Below are 18,047 nucleotides of genomic sequence, written 5' to 3' on the forward strand. Positions count from 1 at the left end.
TTTTGTTTGGGTTCTTGGAGCTCAGAGTGATAGTGATCATCATTATCCTCCTGCTTTTGGGGAGTCTATAATGGCTGTATCTCTAATGTACCTCTCTCTGGGTTTCAGCCATTGCACTAAGCCACACATTATTTGGTTTGAGCTTAGGATGTTGTGTGAACCTAGTCATTGTGGTTGGAGACCATGGTTTATAGTTCAAATGTGATGGAAGCCATAATGTAATGTGAATCCTGCTGACCATGGTTAAATAAAAGACACCTTACTGTGACAAGTAAATGTGATCCATTTGTCAAAGATCCAAGAGAATGAAATGAAAAAGATTTTAAAGGGAGAGGAGGCAAATTTCATTATCACATTTTCTTCTAAAATAACACTCTTGCTCAGGGAAGATGTTGTCTTCCAGCAGTTGCATTCTGGTGAAAGAATAAAAGAATATTTCCTGTTGAAATATTAACCACCTTGGCTAAAGGAGACAAAAACCTTTCCGGTCACTGACTGTTCACTGCCCCCAGTCAGATTCTTTTGATTATCATTCTTTGCAGCAATACATTTGTACCTTCTTTTTTAGCATGCTTCCCAAATTAAATACAAATACATTTACCCATCTGTCACAAATCTGATCCTTCCCTATTTCCATGTAATATCTTTTTTGTCTCCCTAGATTGCATTTAATGAATCAGGCAAGCATGACCCTGAATAAACTAAACATTAAGCAGCTTGAGACTGTATGTGTGAAAAAGAAGAGAGAAAGAAAGCCATCCTTTCTCAGATTAGTATAGCACAATGAGCAACCTAGGAAAGTGAAAGGGTGTTGGGGAGAGAGGAAACACCAAGAGCGTGAAGAATTAATCCTGCTAATAGTTCAGTTTTTGTGCATATGCAAGAAATAGAGTTGTCCCTAAGGGAAAGGGTTGTGAATAAGAAAGGGCCAGAAATCAGTTTTTTAAAGGACACTTTCACAGTTTAATATATCAAAGTGGGCCAATCTGGGTTGGAAATATCTCAGGTTGGCTACACTATAAAATCAGAAAATATTTATGTAAAAGCAGCCCATTGTAACCTAGTCCTAAAATCTAGGATTTAGAATTGTTTGAGCAAGCTGGAAATACTTTCACTCTTGATAAAGGCTAATTTGCAATACTGTAACTTGTTTCCATGTTGTGTTTTAAAACTAAATGCAAGCTCTATGGCTTGAATATCAGGAATTCTTTTTCTCCCCCCGCCCCTTTGTTTGCCATTTTGCCTGATAAAGAGTCCATCCAGTTAACTCAAAAGCTTGCATTCTTTTTTATCCTCTTATCCTAAAATTGTCTGATCATTTGGAATTGTAGTGTGTGCCTTCCATATTAATCAAGGGCATAATTAAACATCTATAGGCAGTGAAGCTAAACTACAGATAAATAAATCTGTTAAATACTATTTTTCAGTCATGAATATCCTAACTGCATCACACGTTGATATACATTAAATGTTATTGTTTTGGTAATCTTTTTCTTTGTAAGATATCTACATCTCTGAAGTTTCAATTGTATGCAAATTCAGATCAATCCCTCTAATCTCCATTTTATTCTAAGTGTATTCTACATGTATAGGATTATGCTAATAAACTCTATTACTCAAATCCATAAGACTAAAACAAACAGTTAAAATTATAAATTTGTATAATGTGTATATAATTAATACCTACTAATTGTGTTATGTAACTTTTTCTTGTTGATCAACTGTTAGATTCAAATGTGCTGTTTCACAAAATGTAGAGAAAAATCACATTCCTTGCTTTAATGATTTTGTTCTGAAGAGGAAAAAAAGAAGGCAATATCTTTTAATGTTCCCATCTGTACAGTTACTCTAAAACTCTAGCAAATTTAGACAATAACTGCATTCATTTTGATACCGATTCATTTATTTTATCCATAGTATTGATAGTCCCACTTATTTAAACTAGAAAATATCTAAAGGAGAAAATATATTATGGTCTGTATGTAGGAAGATCATAATCAAACAGCCTGCCCTTAGGCAATAAGATTTGATCAATATATAAATCATATTTTTATGTATTTATTTAATCAATTTATAAAGGCTCCCATTTCAACAAGTGGCTTTCACAAGAAAATTATGTGCATAATCTCAACTGTATGTAACATGTCTAATTTATCTAATTGCTTGCCTTTGCTTTTTCATCTCCCTCCCCCCATTTATTTATTTATGCCCTAGAAGTCTTTTATTTCTTCCCAACCCTTCCCTGGCCAATCAGTTGAAACCTAAGACTTCCAGAGAGCTAGATTCAGGAATCAACTGAAATCCGTGGGAGTATTGCTTCAGCCCATAAGCTGGGGACAAAATAATTGCCACTTCAGTGTAGACATTCCTCTAACACTATTTTAACTCCCCCCCCCCCAAATTATCATGTGTAATATTGAAGGTGTAAGAGGCTACTAAATGTAGGCAGCAAAAATCTGGACAACTATGAGATGACAGCAGAGAGATAAGGAAAATCCTACTCTGCTGTTATCCAGTAGTCATCCAGATGTTTGCAGTGCACATATGATTGTCTTAAGATATGGTAATAAGTAATATTGAGGCTTTTTTCCCCCCAACTGGTAAAGCAGAGTACAGTTACAACTAGGAAACAGAGTAAAGCTGAATAGAGGATTTATGTTGCACTCCCTGTTTGAAATACGTTTGAGAATTGTTGCTTTAACTTTACCCAAAAGAACCTAGAGATTTGTGTAGTTATAATGATGTTTGTTAAAAATACCCCAGTTCACCATATCAAAGGCACTTGTCCTTAACAAATGCAAAAAGTCCATTGATAAATAATAAACTTGCCATTTTGTCCACTTGTACTTTTTTTGGAAGAAAGATTAATAAATATGATGATGTACAGTATATGAGCTCCAGGTACTTAAAGGAAAACAAAGAGAAATCAAAGTAAAAGCTGTGCAACAAACAGTAGTAAGAAGTTATTTGAATTTCCTAAAGGCCCGCACCTTTCAATCATGTATTTTAAAGAACTCTGTGTTGGAAGAGTTCTAAATTAGGTGTTTAAGACTGCAATTCTTTATTCATTTACTAGAAAGATCTTTACTGGATTTATATATTTGCTATTAAGCATAATTAAAGGTGCTGGTGCTTAAGTTCTAACATGTTTGGGCCCCAAATAATTGAGGGAACACCTTCTCCTATATAGTAGTCATCTCTTTGTGTATTAAGATCAGAGGACACCCTTCTCACTCCCTTCCACAAGGGAAAAACAGATTCCATCTACAAAAGAACTGTGTTTCTATGGTGGTATCCCACCTTGGAAATATCCTGTGGTTGGCTAACACTATATCCTTTTGGTGGCTTAGATAAAGTATTTTAATACAAATTATGAGTCTATTTTAATCTGTTTGATTCCATTTTAAATCTCTACATTATATTCAGATTCTAAGATATTTTGTTGTGTATAATTTTCAAATTCTAGGTATATTGCTAAGACTTCTTGAATAATTTCTAGAACAAATAACACAACCTTGAGAAAACACAGAGATGATTCTGCTGAAGTGTTCTGCACCTAAACTCAGAGCTTGAATCTTGTTAAATCAGCCTGATTTTATGTATACCAATAGAAGAGAATATGTGTAGCTCAGGGTTGAACTGTGGTGTCTTTGGGGTTCTCTGAGCTTGGTTGTTTTCTTGATTTTATGTATGTTATTCAGAATTAAATCCTATGGAGTTCAAATTATTCCCTAAATGCACTTGCAAAGGTTTAAAGCTATTCTATCACTATTCTTTATTATCCTAGTTAGATTTAAACAATGCACCAGATTAAAAAAAATAATAAAAAAATTATTAGATCCTACTAATAATTCAATGATTGACCGCAGAGCAGTGTCTACCACCTTACAAACTAGTTTCATAAAATACCCATTTTTATCAATGTGTAGAAAGTTTCTGACATTGATTTATTTGGATGTACATGTTGGTATAAACTGCCAGCTTTTGTACTTGCTATGAGCTGCAAATGAGATTACAGATGTGGAGCTGCAGAGGCTGTTAATGCTTGTAAATGGGGTGTCAGGAAAAAATATGAAAAAAGATCACAAGTCCTCAAGTAGACTGGAAAATGAAATCATATTGAATGATATTAGAACCTGCAGCGTAAGTGTTAATGTTTTAGATATACCAATATGTAACAGAGCTACAAGAGACTCACCTTCCCCCATATGTTCCTGACAAATCAGGTGCACTTGATGCTGCAAATACAGGAAAAGGAGAAGTTGCCAGATTTAAATACAGAAATCTTATTTCACTCACTGCATGAGATCTCAGGATATTTGAGTGTTCAATGATAAGCTGAATCGCTCTTATGTAGTATGAGTTAATTAACACCTGATACAAAACATATATATTTAGAACTAATAAATGCATGTTGAAATGTATGTGATGAACAACATAAGCCAGTGTTGTCCAAACTTGGCCACTTTAAGATGAGTGGACTTCAACTCCCAGAATTGAAGTCCCATGCTGGCTGGGGAATTCTGGGAGTTGAAGTCCACTCATCTTAAAGTGGCCAAGTTTGGACAACACTGACATAAGCCAAAGAATATCTAGTTAGAATTAAGCCCCAATAAATTCAATATATTTAAGCCCAAGAAAATGTTTGTTTATGTTCTTTATTTACAGGGCCTATAGGCCACTCCAACCAACCAACTCTGGGCAGTGTACAATTCCCAAATCCAGAATTTTGGTTAAAATAAAGACAGAGTCAAGGTTACTTGGAATCACAGCCTTAGAGGTATACCAGTTCTAATTCCCATGTAAAAATATTTAAAATGCAAGCATTAATCAGTGTTCAGTGTGGAAATGCTTCATGCTGTGCAGAACTTTCTCTTTTCATATGCTATCGCAATGCCCCAGCGGTTGCTGTATCAAATATACCTCTTCTCATTTTGAAAGATAGATGATCAATGGATGGCTGTGTGCGTATATATGTGCATGTTCATATACATATGTATGTATAAAAGATGCCACTTGCATGAAGTAATTAGGTCAAGTGCATATAGGAACTTCAGGGAAAGTTGAAATGAATGAAGCCAGACCACATCAAGTCCATGAGGCTACCGTTCTACTGTTCTTATTTATGCAAAAAATGATCCCCATTGTATTCAGTGGGGTTATTTTCTAGTACAAGTACATAGATTGCAATCTTATGCAGGTATGGAAAATCATTATGATAGTCTGCATTTGCTTTTATTTATTTTGGGCCTAGAACACTGAGGTAGAAGCACTCTGCTTTTATTAAATAATGCTAAATTATGAGGTGTGAACAAGGTGATGGGGTAATACAAGAGTCACTTGTTTAAAAGTTGCAGTAAGTAGATCACCTTAAACAACTTCTAATATTTGTGATCTGACATAGTAATCTTGGTTGGAGATGGGCAGTTCACTCAGATTTACACTTGGTGGTCTCTGCACTTGACCTAATTACTTCATGCAAGTGGCATTTCTTAACAAAGCGCCCACAAAGCTCTTTAGCTAATGGAGAGGAAGGCGAACTCTTCGATTTGTCTGTGCTGCCAACTGGAAACTGGCAGTTGTTCTGCCGAAAGCAGCTCAGATCTCATAGAAAGTGGTAAAAGCCCAGCTTAAACTTGAAACAACTTTTTTGACCTTGAAACATTTGAATGTTCAACCTTTAGCGTATCTGCAGGGTCTCCCTACAGGAGACTGCAAGGTTATCAGATTTTAAGGCATGTGAGGTGAAAGAGGCAGGCCGAGCTTGTGCTTCCAAATCATTTATCTAATTAATCAATTAATGATTATCGAATCAGTTTCAGGGCTCACAGAACATTCCGTGAGAGTCGGCGCTAAGGCCTTGCAAAGGCCAACGAAGTACAAAAACAGACACTGAGGCAATCCTTTTTGTCTGCCATAACACTTCCTCTGAAGACAGTGGTGGCCGAGAAGGGAAGGGAGGAAGGAAAGAGGACGAGCTTTCGGGCAGCTGGCCCTTTTCCAGCAAGAAGCGACAGGCGGCGCCATTTGCCTAAAGTTCCCTGGACCGTCTCCGGCCTGCTGGAGAGAGGACCGGGCGCCTGACGGCGGCGCCGCCGCTTTCACCTACTTCGTAAAAGACTTGCCCCCTTGCGCCTCGCCTGGAGCCCCACGGGAGAGCGCTGGTTCTGCCCTGCCTGGAGCGGGTGGCCGAGCGGCTTTTCCGACAAGCGCAGGGCTTCAATGAACCTGCCGCCGGCCTCGTTGCCAGCGGCGAAACAGAGCCTCTTCCAGCTTGCGGTACTTTCCCGCGCCCCCTTTGAATCCCGGGTTGTTCTCCGTGTTGCGTGGTAGCCATTGGAAGGAAGCGTCGGGGGCAGGGAGGCGGGGAGAAGGGGAGTACGGTTGAAGATTGGTGCGTGGGCCCCACAGCTCCTATTAATCCGAATCAATGGAATCCCCATTGATTCCATTGGGACATCCAAAGCACCCTCAAACACTTCGACTCGGAAGTAATCTCATAGAAGACAACTGCCCATCGAGGCAAACGGACCTATTTGGCGCAAGTCTGGTATTCCGCGCTCAACTCCTTGGAAGTGAGCCACCTGGGACTTAGCGTAAAAGGACTGCCAAGTTAAGGCTGAGATGCGGGGCACGCTTACTTAGAGGAAAGTCCCACTGAAACCCGCAGGCTTTAATTCCGAGTAGATTGTCCCCAGAAATATCTGCGGACAGAAATCAGAATCTTAAGAAGCCAGAACCGAGTCCAGAAAAGTCCTCGGCTTACTGGAGAAAACGGGTTTGAGGAGAACGTGTGAAGCTGCGAAGCGCGCGCGCGCACGTTTGGAAAGGCGTTGATTGACAGATTTGCCCCCAGTCTGCGGGCGCCCCGGAGGCCGCGAGAGTCCCAGCTCTCAAGGGCCCGAGAACCGAGGCCTAAGCCTGGGGGAGGGGGCCTGGAAGCCGCGGGAGGCGATTCATGTTTCGGCCGCGCATTTCTCCGAGGAGGATTTCAGGGCAGCAAGTTCTGGGCGCTGGGGAGCTAAGGATGTGGTGTTGCCCCGACCTTCTCTCGCGCTCTGTTTCCATTGTTGTAAAGCGCTCGCTTGGTGTGTGTTTGTTCTGCCTTCGGCGAGCGTTCGGCTGTAGCGGCGTGATTGCGTGTGTGTTTCTCTGTGTGCTGTCTTCGTGCTCTGGGTGGCTTTATTTTGTTTCTTCGCTCTCTGTTGCCCGGGATAAGGGCAAGATTCCCACTGGCAGTGCCAGGTGCAAGCTCTATTCTCTCTCTCTCGCCCCCCTCCCCTGCTTCGCCGCCTTTGGAGCCTGCGGCTGCCTATTAAAGAAGCCGCGCCGCGAGCCAGAGCGGCTGAATCAAGGCCACCCCCGTCCCCACGCACTCCCACGCCAGGGGGACAAGCAGGCGAACCCCCTCCTCCTCCGGCGAGAGCGGATGAAAAGGACGGGCGCTGGATTGCGGGGAGGAGGTCGAAGCCAGGCCTTAAGAAAAGCCAGGGATTTCCCCGATGAGAAGCCCTCCAGAGGCGGCAGCGATCAAGCCGAGCATGCCCCCGGAATACCAAGAAGCAAGGAGGCGCGCAGGGCACCAGCCAGCCCCTGCCTTTTGTGTCTCCTCTCCCTTCCTTTGCCCATCTCTTCGTGGTAACTTCCCGGTCCCCCTTTCCTCCTTGATCGACCAGTGCTTGATGTGGCCGCACAGAGTAATGATCCCCTGGCAAGCTGCCCGGCTTTGATTCTCACTTGCACACTGTCCTAGATGTTCGTGGACATGGATAACACTTGAATGCCTCCTTGCAAAGCCCTTTGACCTAAGCTGGTCCCTTCTTAAGACTGGAAAGTACTGGGCCTCAGGAGCCCGACCCTCCTTCAGAGAAGCTAATCAGGAGAAGCAGAGCAGAGCGATTCCTACCATCTTTTTCCTTGGCACCTTTTGCCATGCATGAGCCTGTCCCATATCCTGAGCAGATCCCACACTATTTAAGCTACCTTGTTAGATTTACTGCATGCATGTACTCTGCAAGTCTACCTGCTACTGGAGGGCAAGGCCTTCAGGTACACTAATCCAACTGTTTGGGTTGCTCAATTTGGCCCTGCTTTCTGTACCTCTTTAAAGGGCAAGTTCCCCAAACTGCTACCTGCCATTCATACTTTGGGCTGAATCTCCTGAGACTTGAGTTTTGACTCCAACCCAAGGGGGACCGATTTTTACTGATGGAGAACCAAGCTAGGCTAGTCAGGAGTAAAGTCCGTCAATAAAGAAGGTGACAGGCCACCCCCAAGACAGTTCTGAGCTAAATAATCCTCAGGGTAGCACCAGCCAACCTTGGCTGATCTTAAGAAAAGTTTAGCAAGTTGGGAGACCACCAAGAAATTACAGGTCTGTAGTTTGGGTTGGAAAGTTTAAAACAATGGTAGTAGCAAGCAAGGCAAACCTTCCATACCAAAGACAAGGTAACCACAGATGGACATATCCATGCAATCACCAGAAGCCCAGCTGGACTCCCTGTCTTACCCAAGGAAAGACCCTCTGCTGTTTCTTCTCATGTTAGAATTGCCTCCCTGTCTATTCCCATGCTACTCCTCTTAGACATGGTAGGTTAGACATGTGGAGCATACTGGGGGTATAGTTGTTCGCTATACTTGTCACTTCTCCAAATGTGCCCTCCAAGTGATGCAGCAGTCACATCGGCTATTTATTTATTTGTTTATTTATGTATTTATTTATTTCCTAATTTCCTATACTGTAACAGTCCAGCAAGGTCGGCTGCTATAAGGCCCACATGACAGGCAAGAGCTGGAAGAGAAAGCTGCGCAGTGTCCACGGTCACCCCTTCCACAGACTCTAATCCGCAACGATCCTCCCAATGGGCTAGCAGCTTGGCAGGTTAACTGCATGGCAGCTAACGTTATTCCTCGTAGACTGGCAAAGCACATCTTTAACCGCCAACTTCTGCTACGCGTACGTGTGTGTATGTGCGCGTGCGTGTGTGTGTGTCGGGGAGGGAGTTAGGGATAGGGTTCGTTTAAGAAACAAGTAGAGGTATTATTTCCACATCAGGAACTTGCTGCAATCCGTATAAAAGTTTTAAAAGAAAAGTGGCCCAACGTTATGATTTGGCAGGTGAGGGAGGGAGGGAAGGAAGGAAGCAAGGAAGGAAGGGGTGGGGAAGGAAAAGAAAAGCGCTTTTCCAACCGAGACCTTTTGCTTGGAGAGCGGGGGCGGAACGTCAGGTTCAGGAGCGGAAGGGAGCGAGCGAGCTAGAGAGAGAGAGAGAGAAATTAAAATACGAGGCACAAGCAAAGCTCAACTGGCGGAGGGAGGCAGCGCTCTCAGTCTGCGCTTACTCACAAGAAATCCTAGTGCCAAACACTAACCGGGACAGCATTGCTTGAGGCGAAGGGGACCCCTGAGAGTGAGCAGCTTTAAGCAGGACCCACTGGCTAGATTTCTTCAAGTTACTTCTGGAGCTTTTTCCTTGTTCCTCCCGTGGCTTTCTTTGATAACATTTGTTTCCAACCGTGTTTTAACTTGGAAAGCTGAATGCTCAAGGGACCTCCAGGAAAGGGCCCCATCGGCTGGACTGTAGCCCCAACTTGACCCAAAAGGGACTCCAAAAGAGGAATCCGTCTGAGAGAAAGGAGCAGCCGCTTAAAAAAAAAATTTTTTTTTGCAATTGACCGGATCTTTCCTGGGTCCTCTCCCTACTTGCTTCCCGTTCTTTGCTTTCAGGTTAACAGGCTTTGTCAGAGGCGAGCGACCAAAGGCGCAGAAGGGAGACCGCGCTCACCGCGCTAAAGAGGGCAGCTGCAAAGCGTATCAAGGGACCGGCTTGGTGGATTGGATTTGGCGAGCTTCCCCCCACACCCGACCGCCTCTTCGTGTGGCGAAGGATAGGGAGGCATCGTTGATTGGAGTGTCCCCAGCCTGTCGCTATAAATTGGATTGACTCTCAAATCTGCCTCGTGGATCCTCCACGCCACCCCGTCTTCCCCCTCCCCTTTGGCCCCCCGATGACTCTTGGCTAAAAAAGAGCGCTCTCTCCCCACCTCCTGCCTGCTTTTGGCTGGACGCTCCCTGCCTGAAGGCAAACCACTGACATCATGACGGAGGAGTTGGCTGCTTTGGAGCTACCCGCTGGCAAGTGACCGAGTGAGGCCGCGGGGGGACTCCGGCTGCCCTGGGGGAATCGGCTTTCCCGATCGACCCCTCTTCCCCGCCCCGCGACCTGTCCGCCGAAGCTCCCTTTGCTGGCCTTGTGCCCCCGCCGATTCGGCAGCCGTTCTCGCAAGATAGCGCCCCCGCCCCGCTCGCGCTCTTCTCGTGGGGCTTGTCCGCCGCCCTACCGACCGCCCTGAGCTCCGCGCGCCCAACCCGGCCGGCCCCCCGGCTCAGATCCCAACCTCGGAGCGGCACTGCCCGGTGATCGGCATGGACGGGGCGGCTCGGAGGGGGGCCCTGGCCGCCTCGCTTCTGCTGCTGCTGGCGGAGGCGTGCTGGCTGGTGCTGGGCGCCGGAGCCTCGCCAACCCCTCCCGGGGCCGCCCCCCTGGACACCTGCACCTCGTGCGGCTTCCGGCGGCCCCCCGAGGAGCCCGGCGAGGTGGACGGCGATTTCCTGGAGGCCATCAAGAGGCACATCCTGAGCCGCCTCCAGATGCGCGACCGGCCCAACATCACCCACGCCGTGCCCAAGGCGGCTCTGGTCACGGCGCTGCGCAAGCTGCACGCCGGCAAGGTGCGTGAGGACGGCCGCGTCGAGATCCCCAGCCTGGACGGGCAGGCGAGTGCGGGGCCCGCGGCCCATCAGCAGGTCTCTGAGATCATCAGCTTCGCCGAGACAGGTGGGTTGCCCGCTCGTGGGCCTCGCCCACCCTCCCGCATCGCCCTTTTGGCCCCAAGCACCCGTCGCCTCCGCCTCGGAACGTGGGTCCGAGCATCCCGTCTCGCCCGCAGCGAGCCACTTCCCGGTCTCTGCAATCCCACCGCTCCCCTCTGGGGGCCGCCGGTCCTTCCTCCAGACCCGCGTCCCACCTCACCTGCTTTACGCTGCCTCTTCTGCCTTCCAGGGACCCTCCGCCCCCGTTCGACTGCCCATCCTATCCATTTTCCTCCCATCAGTCCCATCCTGGCCTGGCCTACCCGTCCAGCTCCATCCTTCTGATTTACACTCCCCTTACCTCCCCTTTTCCAACTACTGCCACACCCGCCTTTATTTCTTTAGAGTGTGGGCTAAATTCCTGTCATATGGTTTTGTAACTCCTGCTCGGTTCTAATTTACCCTCTGTGCGATCTGTTCCACACCCCTCTATTCACCTCTCCATTCGTGGTTTCTGTCCCTGTAATCAAGTCTACTAGTCTATTCATTTGTAGTACTTGTTCCACTTAAACCTAATCCTTACGTAGCTTAACCTTCTGCTAGCATGCCTGCTACAAAAATTCCATCTATTTACCACCCATCCTCCAGGCTCTGCTGATCAGATCTCTTTGTCATATTTTCCTCCCACAGGCTATAGGTTTATACATGCTACTCTCAGAAACCTCTGCCATCCTCATGGCATAGTTCCTTCCCATGCAAAACCCATTCACTATTTTTCCTGCTGTGCATTGCTTCCAATCCATCTACCACTGGCTGTTCCACACCCTGTTTTTTAGCTTGTGCCATACAGAATATCTGTTCTCCTAACCTCTTCATCCAGGGATCCATTCTCATCCCTTCCAGCCCCCATCCTCCTGCCCCACCCACCTCTCTGGCCATAGATTCTCCTCCTTTTGTGCCTGCTATCAACTGGTAACGTGAACTTGGCTGCTCTGCTTTATTGACCTATTTTGCTCAGTAACCTTTCCATCTTTCTAACCCCGTCCTGTGCACCACCTGACTTTCTTCTACTCCCTCAGCTCCTTCAGCCTCAGAGAGCTTCTGGGCATTCACATACATATATCCATCCGCTCAGTGACCTCTAACCTTTTTTCCTCACATACACTCTCCATTATTCATAACCTTAATTCATTAATACTCTCCTTTGGTGAGCCCATCCATGTCATTTTTAGATGCATTCATTATTCTGCAAGGCTTTCTAGTTCCTATTCCATATCCATCCACCTACATATCAGTTAAACCAGAGTATGAAGTTATGAATCAGTAAAAATAATCAGATACTACTCTGCAATATCACCCATTAGTATTTACTCACCCATAAGAATTGCATTTGTGATAGCATTTAATCCATTTTTCCTTCTCATTTCCCAATTCACAACAATATCTGCTCATCTTGTATTTCTTCCTCTGGTGTAACATCCACCTTTTTTCCTTACTTCCATGTTCCTCTGTGATTCTATTGCTCCTTCTATTTTAATAGTACTATATCTATCCCACGTCTCCAGTTTAGCTGATCTAATGTGCTGAAGTTACCTTCTTGCATATCCAAGTGATATTTTCTCACTCTACATCTTAAACAATATCTGTCTGACCCTCCTTTCCCTGATATTTTGTATCTACGTTTCTGTGTTCTACAGCTGCCAGCTAGTAAAACCACCAGTGCAAATACTTGACAGTGGTTTTAAAACATCTTGTTCCTTGGAAGTTTATCAGGGATTCTTCAGTGAGAAGGTGACAAACAAGCTTTCCTTTCCAGCAGAACGCAAATATAAAAGAACATTAGGTGTGTTCTAAATCACACACCCAGTAAACACAGGGCAATAGTGTGGCCTAGCAGTGTCCTGTGTATGAGCTGAGTGTGAATATGACATGTGTTCCTAAATCATTTGCAGCAATGTTGGATTCATAATAAATGTTCAGGGGTTCCTCAGGAGAGCAGGTACTGTAAAAAGGGATGCTTTAAGGTAGAAAGTTTGAAAACCATTATTACATACAAGGCAGGAAGAGATAAATGGATAGGTGAATGGATGCTATCTGGGTGGGTAAAATGGGAGAAGGACAAATCTATTAAAACTTTAGTTATCTTCCTCCTTTTTTCCCACTGCAATCATAATTTATTACCTGTTTATCATTGATATGTCACTGTTACCTTGTATGCTATTTATGACTTGCTTACGGTAGGTACAAATTTCCATATTGCAAGAAATTTGCATTGGCTACCTATAATCCTTTAAAGAACTGGTGCTATTTGGATGTGTTGGGACTACAGCTTTCTGATAAATACACATTCAACATACTATGTGATATTTTCTCCATCATGGTCCTGGAAAGTTTAGATTAAGAATATGTATCCATCCAATATTACTACTAATAAAGTGTTATCAATATATATAAAGATAACTGATTCCTTTGGCACTGTAAGAACAGGGTCTAAACTACAAAGATTTTGCAATTCTGCTTGACAATGCCAGAACTAGGGTTTTTGTCTTCAGCAAACTGAACGATGTGGCAGTGAATTGGAATGAAATGAAGCAGAATGAAGAATACTGAATAAACTCTGGAGCTGTGTGATCCTGTGCATATTTGCTCAGAGGTAGACCTGTTTCATATAAATGTACACAGGATTGTAATTTCTAGGTCAGAGGTGTTTGGGTAAGAGATTCAGTGCCAGCTTGTCCCATGTAGTGTTCATATTATAAATATATAAATTAAAAACCAGAAGGCAGCAACCAGATACTCATGGCATCTGCTTTCTTGCTTTAATCTCAATGAAAAAAAAACAACAATGACATTATGTTGGATCCAGAGTTAATCCCACTGGCATCAGTGGGACTTGAATTAGTCTTGTCTAAGTTAAATCCCATTGATTTCAAAATACCTATTCTAAGTATGACTAAGTCTGGATCTATCACCTATTGGGTGCAATGAAAACTTGCTTAACTTACCCAGAAAATTGTGTGGGACTTATAAAATATTAATGTCTGAAGTTCATCTTTTGCTTCCATGGTTAAACAAACCACCTGCAAGGAGTAGAAGAGGACTTGTCTTCTTTAAAGCAGGGTTCCTCAACTTTGGCAACTTTAAGATATGTGGACTTCAACTTCCAGAATTCCCCAGCCAGCAAGGGGAACCAGCCGTCTTAAAGTTGCCAAGGTTGAGGAACCCTGCTTTAGTGTGTCCAGATACCAAGTAAATAAATAAGACAGGAATCCTGTACCTTTAAGAATTGTGCAAAAGGGAATTGAAGTTAGCAGGACAAGCTATCTCTCTGGGCACAATTATGACAAATGCATCTGCTCTGCCACCTCAGTTCTTATTAAGGCAGTAAACCTTTGCTTGGATAGTACCCCTTTGAGCTATTGGTGGGTGAGGCTCATAGTATTGAATACTAACTCCCCTCACCCCAGCACACTGAAAGCTAAAATGTCAGGGAGACAGTTGTGCTAGAATGCTTTCTCTGAAACTTTTATGTTCTGGATATTGTTATACAAAGGAACATGCTTCTATTTGCAATCTGAAACAATCAAAATCAGACAATTTTACAATCCTGGTAAGAATTTAGCTTTGGTTAAGTGGACAAGTCAAGTCCTTGCATTTCCCAAGAATTACAGAGCTACTGCGTGACATTACAGTACATCTAAATTGTAACCAAATCCTTTCTCTGAAAAATGTTCCCTGATTGTTAACAATTTGTGCTTTCTGGGAAGATTATACAGGAGGGAGGCCTGTGCCAGGCCAACACTTTAAAAAAACTAATTAGCACTTATCCAGGTGCTCAGAGTTCCTTTCATGACTTTCCATCTATCTGAACTTAATTGCTTGTATACTAATTTCTAAGGATCTGGCTTTTTTCCCCCATACCCTGATTAGTTTCTCTCTGGGAACTTACTTTATAATGGGTTTCTAATACTGATTCAGCCACTGAACTAACTTTGCAATTTATAGTTGACCGTGTGCATTCTCCCCCGCCCCCCCCCACCTTTTTTTCTGGTGTAGCCATTGATGTATATTATTTGTGGCGGATAATAATCTTATGCATTTATTTTGATCCACAATTAATTTTTTTTTCTTTAAGAAAACCTAACATAAACATCTTTTGAACTTAATGTTTTTTTTTCCCCGTTATATCCTAGATGACCTGTCATCCTCTAGAATGCGCCTCTATTTCTTCATTTCTAATGAAGGGAATCAGAATTTGTTTGTGGTTCAAGCCAGCTTGTGGCTTTACTTGAAGCTGCTTCCATATGTCTTGGAGAAAGGCAGCCGGCGAAAAGTAAGAGTCAAAGTGTATTTCCAAGACTCGGACACTAGCAACAAGTGGAATGTGGTTGAAAAGAAAGTTGATCTCAAAAGAAGTGGTTGGCACACATTTCCCATGACAGAAGCAATCCAAGCTCTGTTTGAGAAAGGAGAGAGAAGATTGAGTTTGGACATTCAGTGTGAAGGCTGCGAAGAGTATTCAGTGCTGCCAATTTATGTGGATTCTGGGGATGAATCTCACCGGCCTTTTTTAGTGGTGCAAGCCCGCTTGGCTGACAACAAGCACAGGATTCGGAAAAGAGGCCTGGAATGTGATGGCAGGACCAATTTATGCTGCAGGCAACAGTTTTACATTGACTTTAGGATCATTGGATGGAATGACTGGATCATAGCCCCAATGGGTTACTATGGGAATTACTGTGAAGGGAGCTGCCCAGCCTATTTGGCCGGAGTCCCGGGCTCCGCTTCCTCTTTTCACACAGCAGTAGTGAATCAGTACCGCATGCGAGGGCTGAACCCAGGCACCGTGAACTCCTGTTGCATTCCAACCAAACTTAGCACAATCTCCATGCTGTACTTTGATGATGAATACAACATCGTGAAGAGAGACGTTCCCAATATGATTGTGGAAGAATGTGGTTGCGCCTGATCTGGAGGAGGATGTTTGGAAGGGGCAGGGGCAGGGAGGGGGTGAGAAGATTCCCCTACTGAATGGATTTGGAAGCGCGACTGCTCTTTTTCTTCCTTCTGGGCATGGATGTTAAACATTACTGCAGAGGCAACCGCAGCAAAAGCAGCAATAGCACTGAGAAAAAAAATATATAAATATATATCATTGCACTCTGTTGTCAGGACAGTGGCAATCTATGGATCCTGGACACTAAAAGTATACTATTACATATAAACTAATGCTATCAAGTTACTTAATCCTACCTACATGCCCAAAGACACAAGTATGTGTATGTATGTATGTGTGCCTTCATGTTGCTGTGTGTGTGTATGTTTATGTGTGTGTGTGTGTACACACACACACACACCCCTACAGCAACACGAACGCACACATTACATGATCAAGCTCAGAGGAAGGCATTATGTAAGGGAGTTAGATGTCTGCTGGTGATATATGCATACAGGCCAGTAGACGTTTTCTTCTGTCTTTCAACCAGCCCTATATTTAGAATGAAATGTTCAGAGAAAAACAAGAAAACAATCATATATGCCCATACACAAGTATTTCAGTGACTGACCAAACAAACAACCAACTACCATCATCTCTAAGGTCTAAAAGGAAGCAGCAGGTTACCTGCTTGGTGCAAGATTAGTCCTTCCTCTTGATGTTGAACGTAAGATATACATATAGCACTTCCAGGACAGAACACTGATGAAGCCAGTCTCTCTCTCTCTCACTGTATGTATGTATGTATGTATGTATGTACGTATGCATGTTTGTGTAAGAGAGAGAGAGAGAAAGAGAAACAGTACCATGTGCTTAATATCAGAATGGTGGCTGTATTCTTCTGAATGATCTATTGGCATGATTTTATGCTTTACTGGACAGCTAGGTTCTCTCATACCACTCACATGGATGATTATCCCTGGTACGTTGTCGAAAAAGACTTGGCCCTTCCTGTTCTAGTTTTGCTCATGGTCCGTATTACATTCTCAAAAGATTTGCAGCATCAAAACCTGCAGTTGAAGTTCCATGCTTGGAGTACAGTAAGGTTACAATGGGAACAGCTGGAAAGGACAGAATGAAAGAGAAGCCAGTGTTAGCGCAAGTAAACTTACGAGCCATAAGAGAAATCTCAATCACATAGTGGATACATTTTGGGAAAGGAGGAGCACCCAGTGTTTTTAAACTGTGAGAATGTTTACTACATCCTGAGGAAGAAAAAGGAGAGAGAGAGAGAGAATGCACAAGTAGAGGGTATTACCTTTAGTTTGGTTTTCAAACCCTTTTACGTATCAAGGGTGGCTGCAGAGCTCAGAAATCCATGCTACATCATAGCACTCGCAACCTGCTTGAATGCACGTTCTTATAGCACTTGCAGATTTCAATGCCTTGACTGGTTGGTACTTGATGGCGCACTTCCTTTTGCTCACTGTTCTCTAGATTTAAAAACAAGTGCCGCATGAGCTATGCAATTTAAAGTGTCAACCCACACTAGATGAAACTGGACTGAAACGAGACGGTACTTTTTATATTTTTTTTATACTTGAAATTAAATCTTTTGCTTCTTTTTTTAAAAGCGAGTGATTGGTTTTCATGTTTGCACTGATGTAGTTGCATGACTTAGGAGAAATTATCCTTTGAAAAAAAGTTATTTTTATAGCAACAAAAATACTGGATACAGTGAAAATATATTATACAGAACATTTTGGAACCAAAGAGGCCAACGTATTAATTGTGATTTTTATCAGATGGCAAGGCCACGGTATCTATAGTCACATAGTGATACTGAACACTCTGTGTTAAGACCTGCCAATTTCTTTTCAGGGTACAAAATAGATTCCATTGTCTTTGGATCAGGATCTCCTCTATACCCTCATATGTAGGAGGCATTCCAAGATGTACATCCTTTAAAAAAGAAAGAAAACTGAATTGTTGTTTATTTAATAAAGTCCCTTGTAGGTTCTGTTCCATCATAATTTAAATACCAAACAACATTCACTTACATTTGCTGTCCTAGTATTTTGCATTTGTGTACAGTTTAAGTAAATAAAACAAAAGAGGGGGAAAAAAGCTTGAGAACTGCAGCAGCTTCTTGCAGTTATGCTGAACTGTTGGAAAAAGCTTTGTTATAAAGTATCTGTAGCTTGGGGGATCAAGGCCTTATTGCTGAACACGCTTATGCTCTGTTCAATGGAAGCATGAATGCGGAACCGTTGGTCGGATAAGGGCCAGGGAACTCAG

The 18,047-nt window shown here is 43.6% G+C and overlaps 1 protein-coding gene across 1 annotated transcript; it reads left to right on the top strand.

Annotated features, from left to right (window-relative positions):
* The first annotated feature begins 9,185 nt into the window (after window positions 1-9,185).
* On the top strand, window positions 9,186-17,507 carry INHBB (inhibin subunit beta B). Its single transcript, XM_088146419.1, has 2 exons — window positions 9,186-10,838; window positions 15,007-17,507. The coding sequence occupies exons 1-2, from the start codon at window positions 10,427-10,429 to the stop codon at window positions 15,780-15,782; spliced, it is 1,188 nt and encodes a 395-aa protein (XP_088002545.1). The 5' UTR covers window positions 9,186-10,426; the 3' UTR covers window positions 15,783-17,507.
* Window positions 17,508-18,047: the final 540 nt, after the last annotated feature.

Source organism: Python bivittatus, unplaced genomic scaffold, assembly GCF_059951505.1.
Source record: "Python bivittatus isolate LINGU-HERP-01145 unplaced genomic scaffold, Pbiv_v1 ctg000480_np1212, whole genome shotgun sequence".
Classification (NCBI taxonomy): domain Eukaryota; kingdom Metazoa; phylum Chordata; class Lepidosauria; order Squamata; family Pythonidae; genus Python; species Python bivittatus.

Coding starts and splice junctions, on each gene's coding strand:
- INHBB (XM_088146419.1), top strand. CDS start 10,427: ATGGACGGGGCGGCTCGGAGGGGGGCCCTGGCCGCCTCGCTTCTGCTG. Junction 10,839..15,006: donor CATCAGCTTCGCCGAGACAG/GTGGGTTGCCCG, acceptor GTTATATCCTAG/ATGACCTGTCATCCTCTAGA.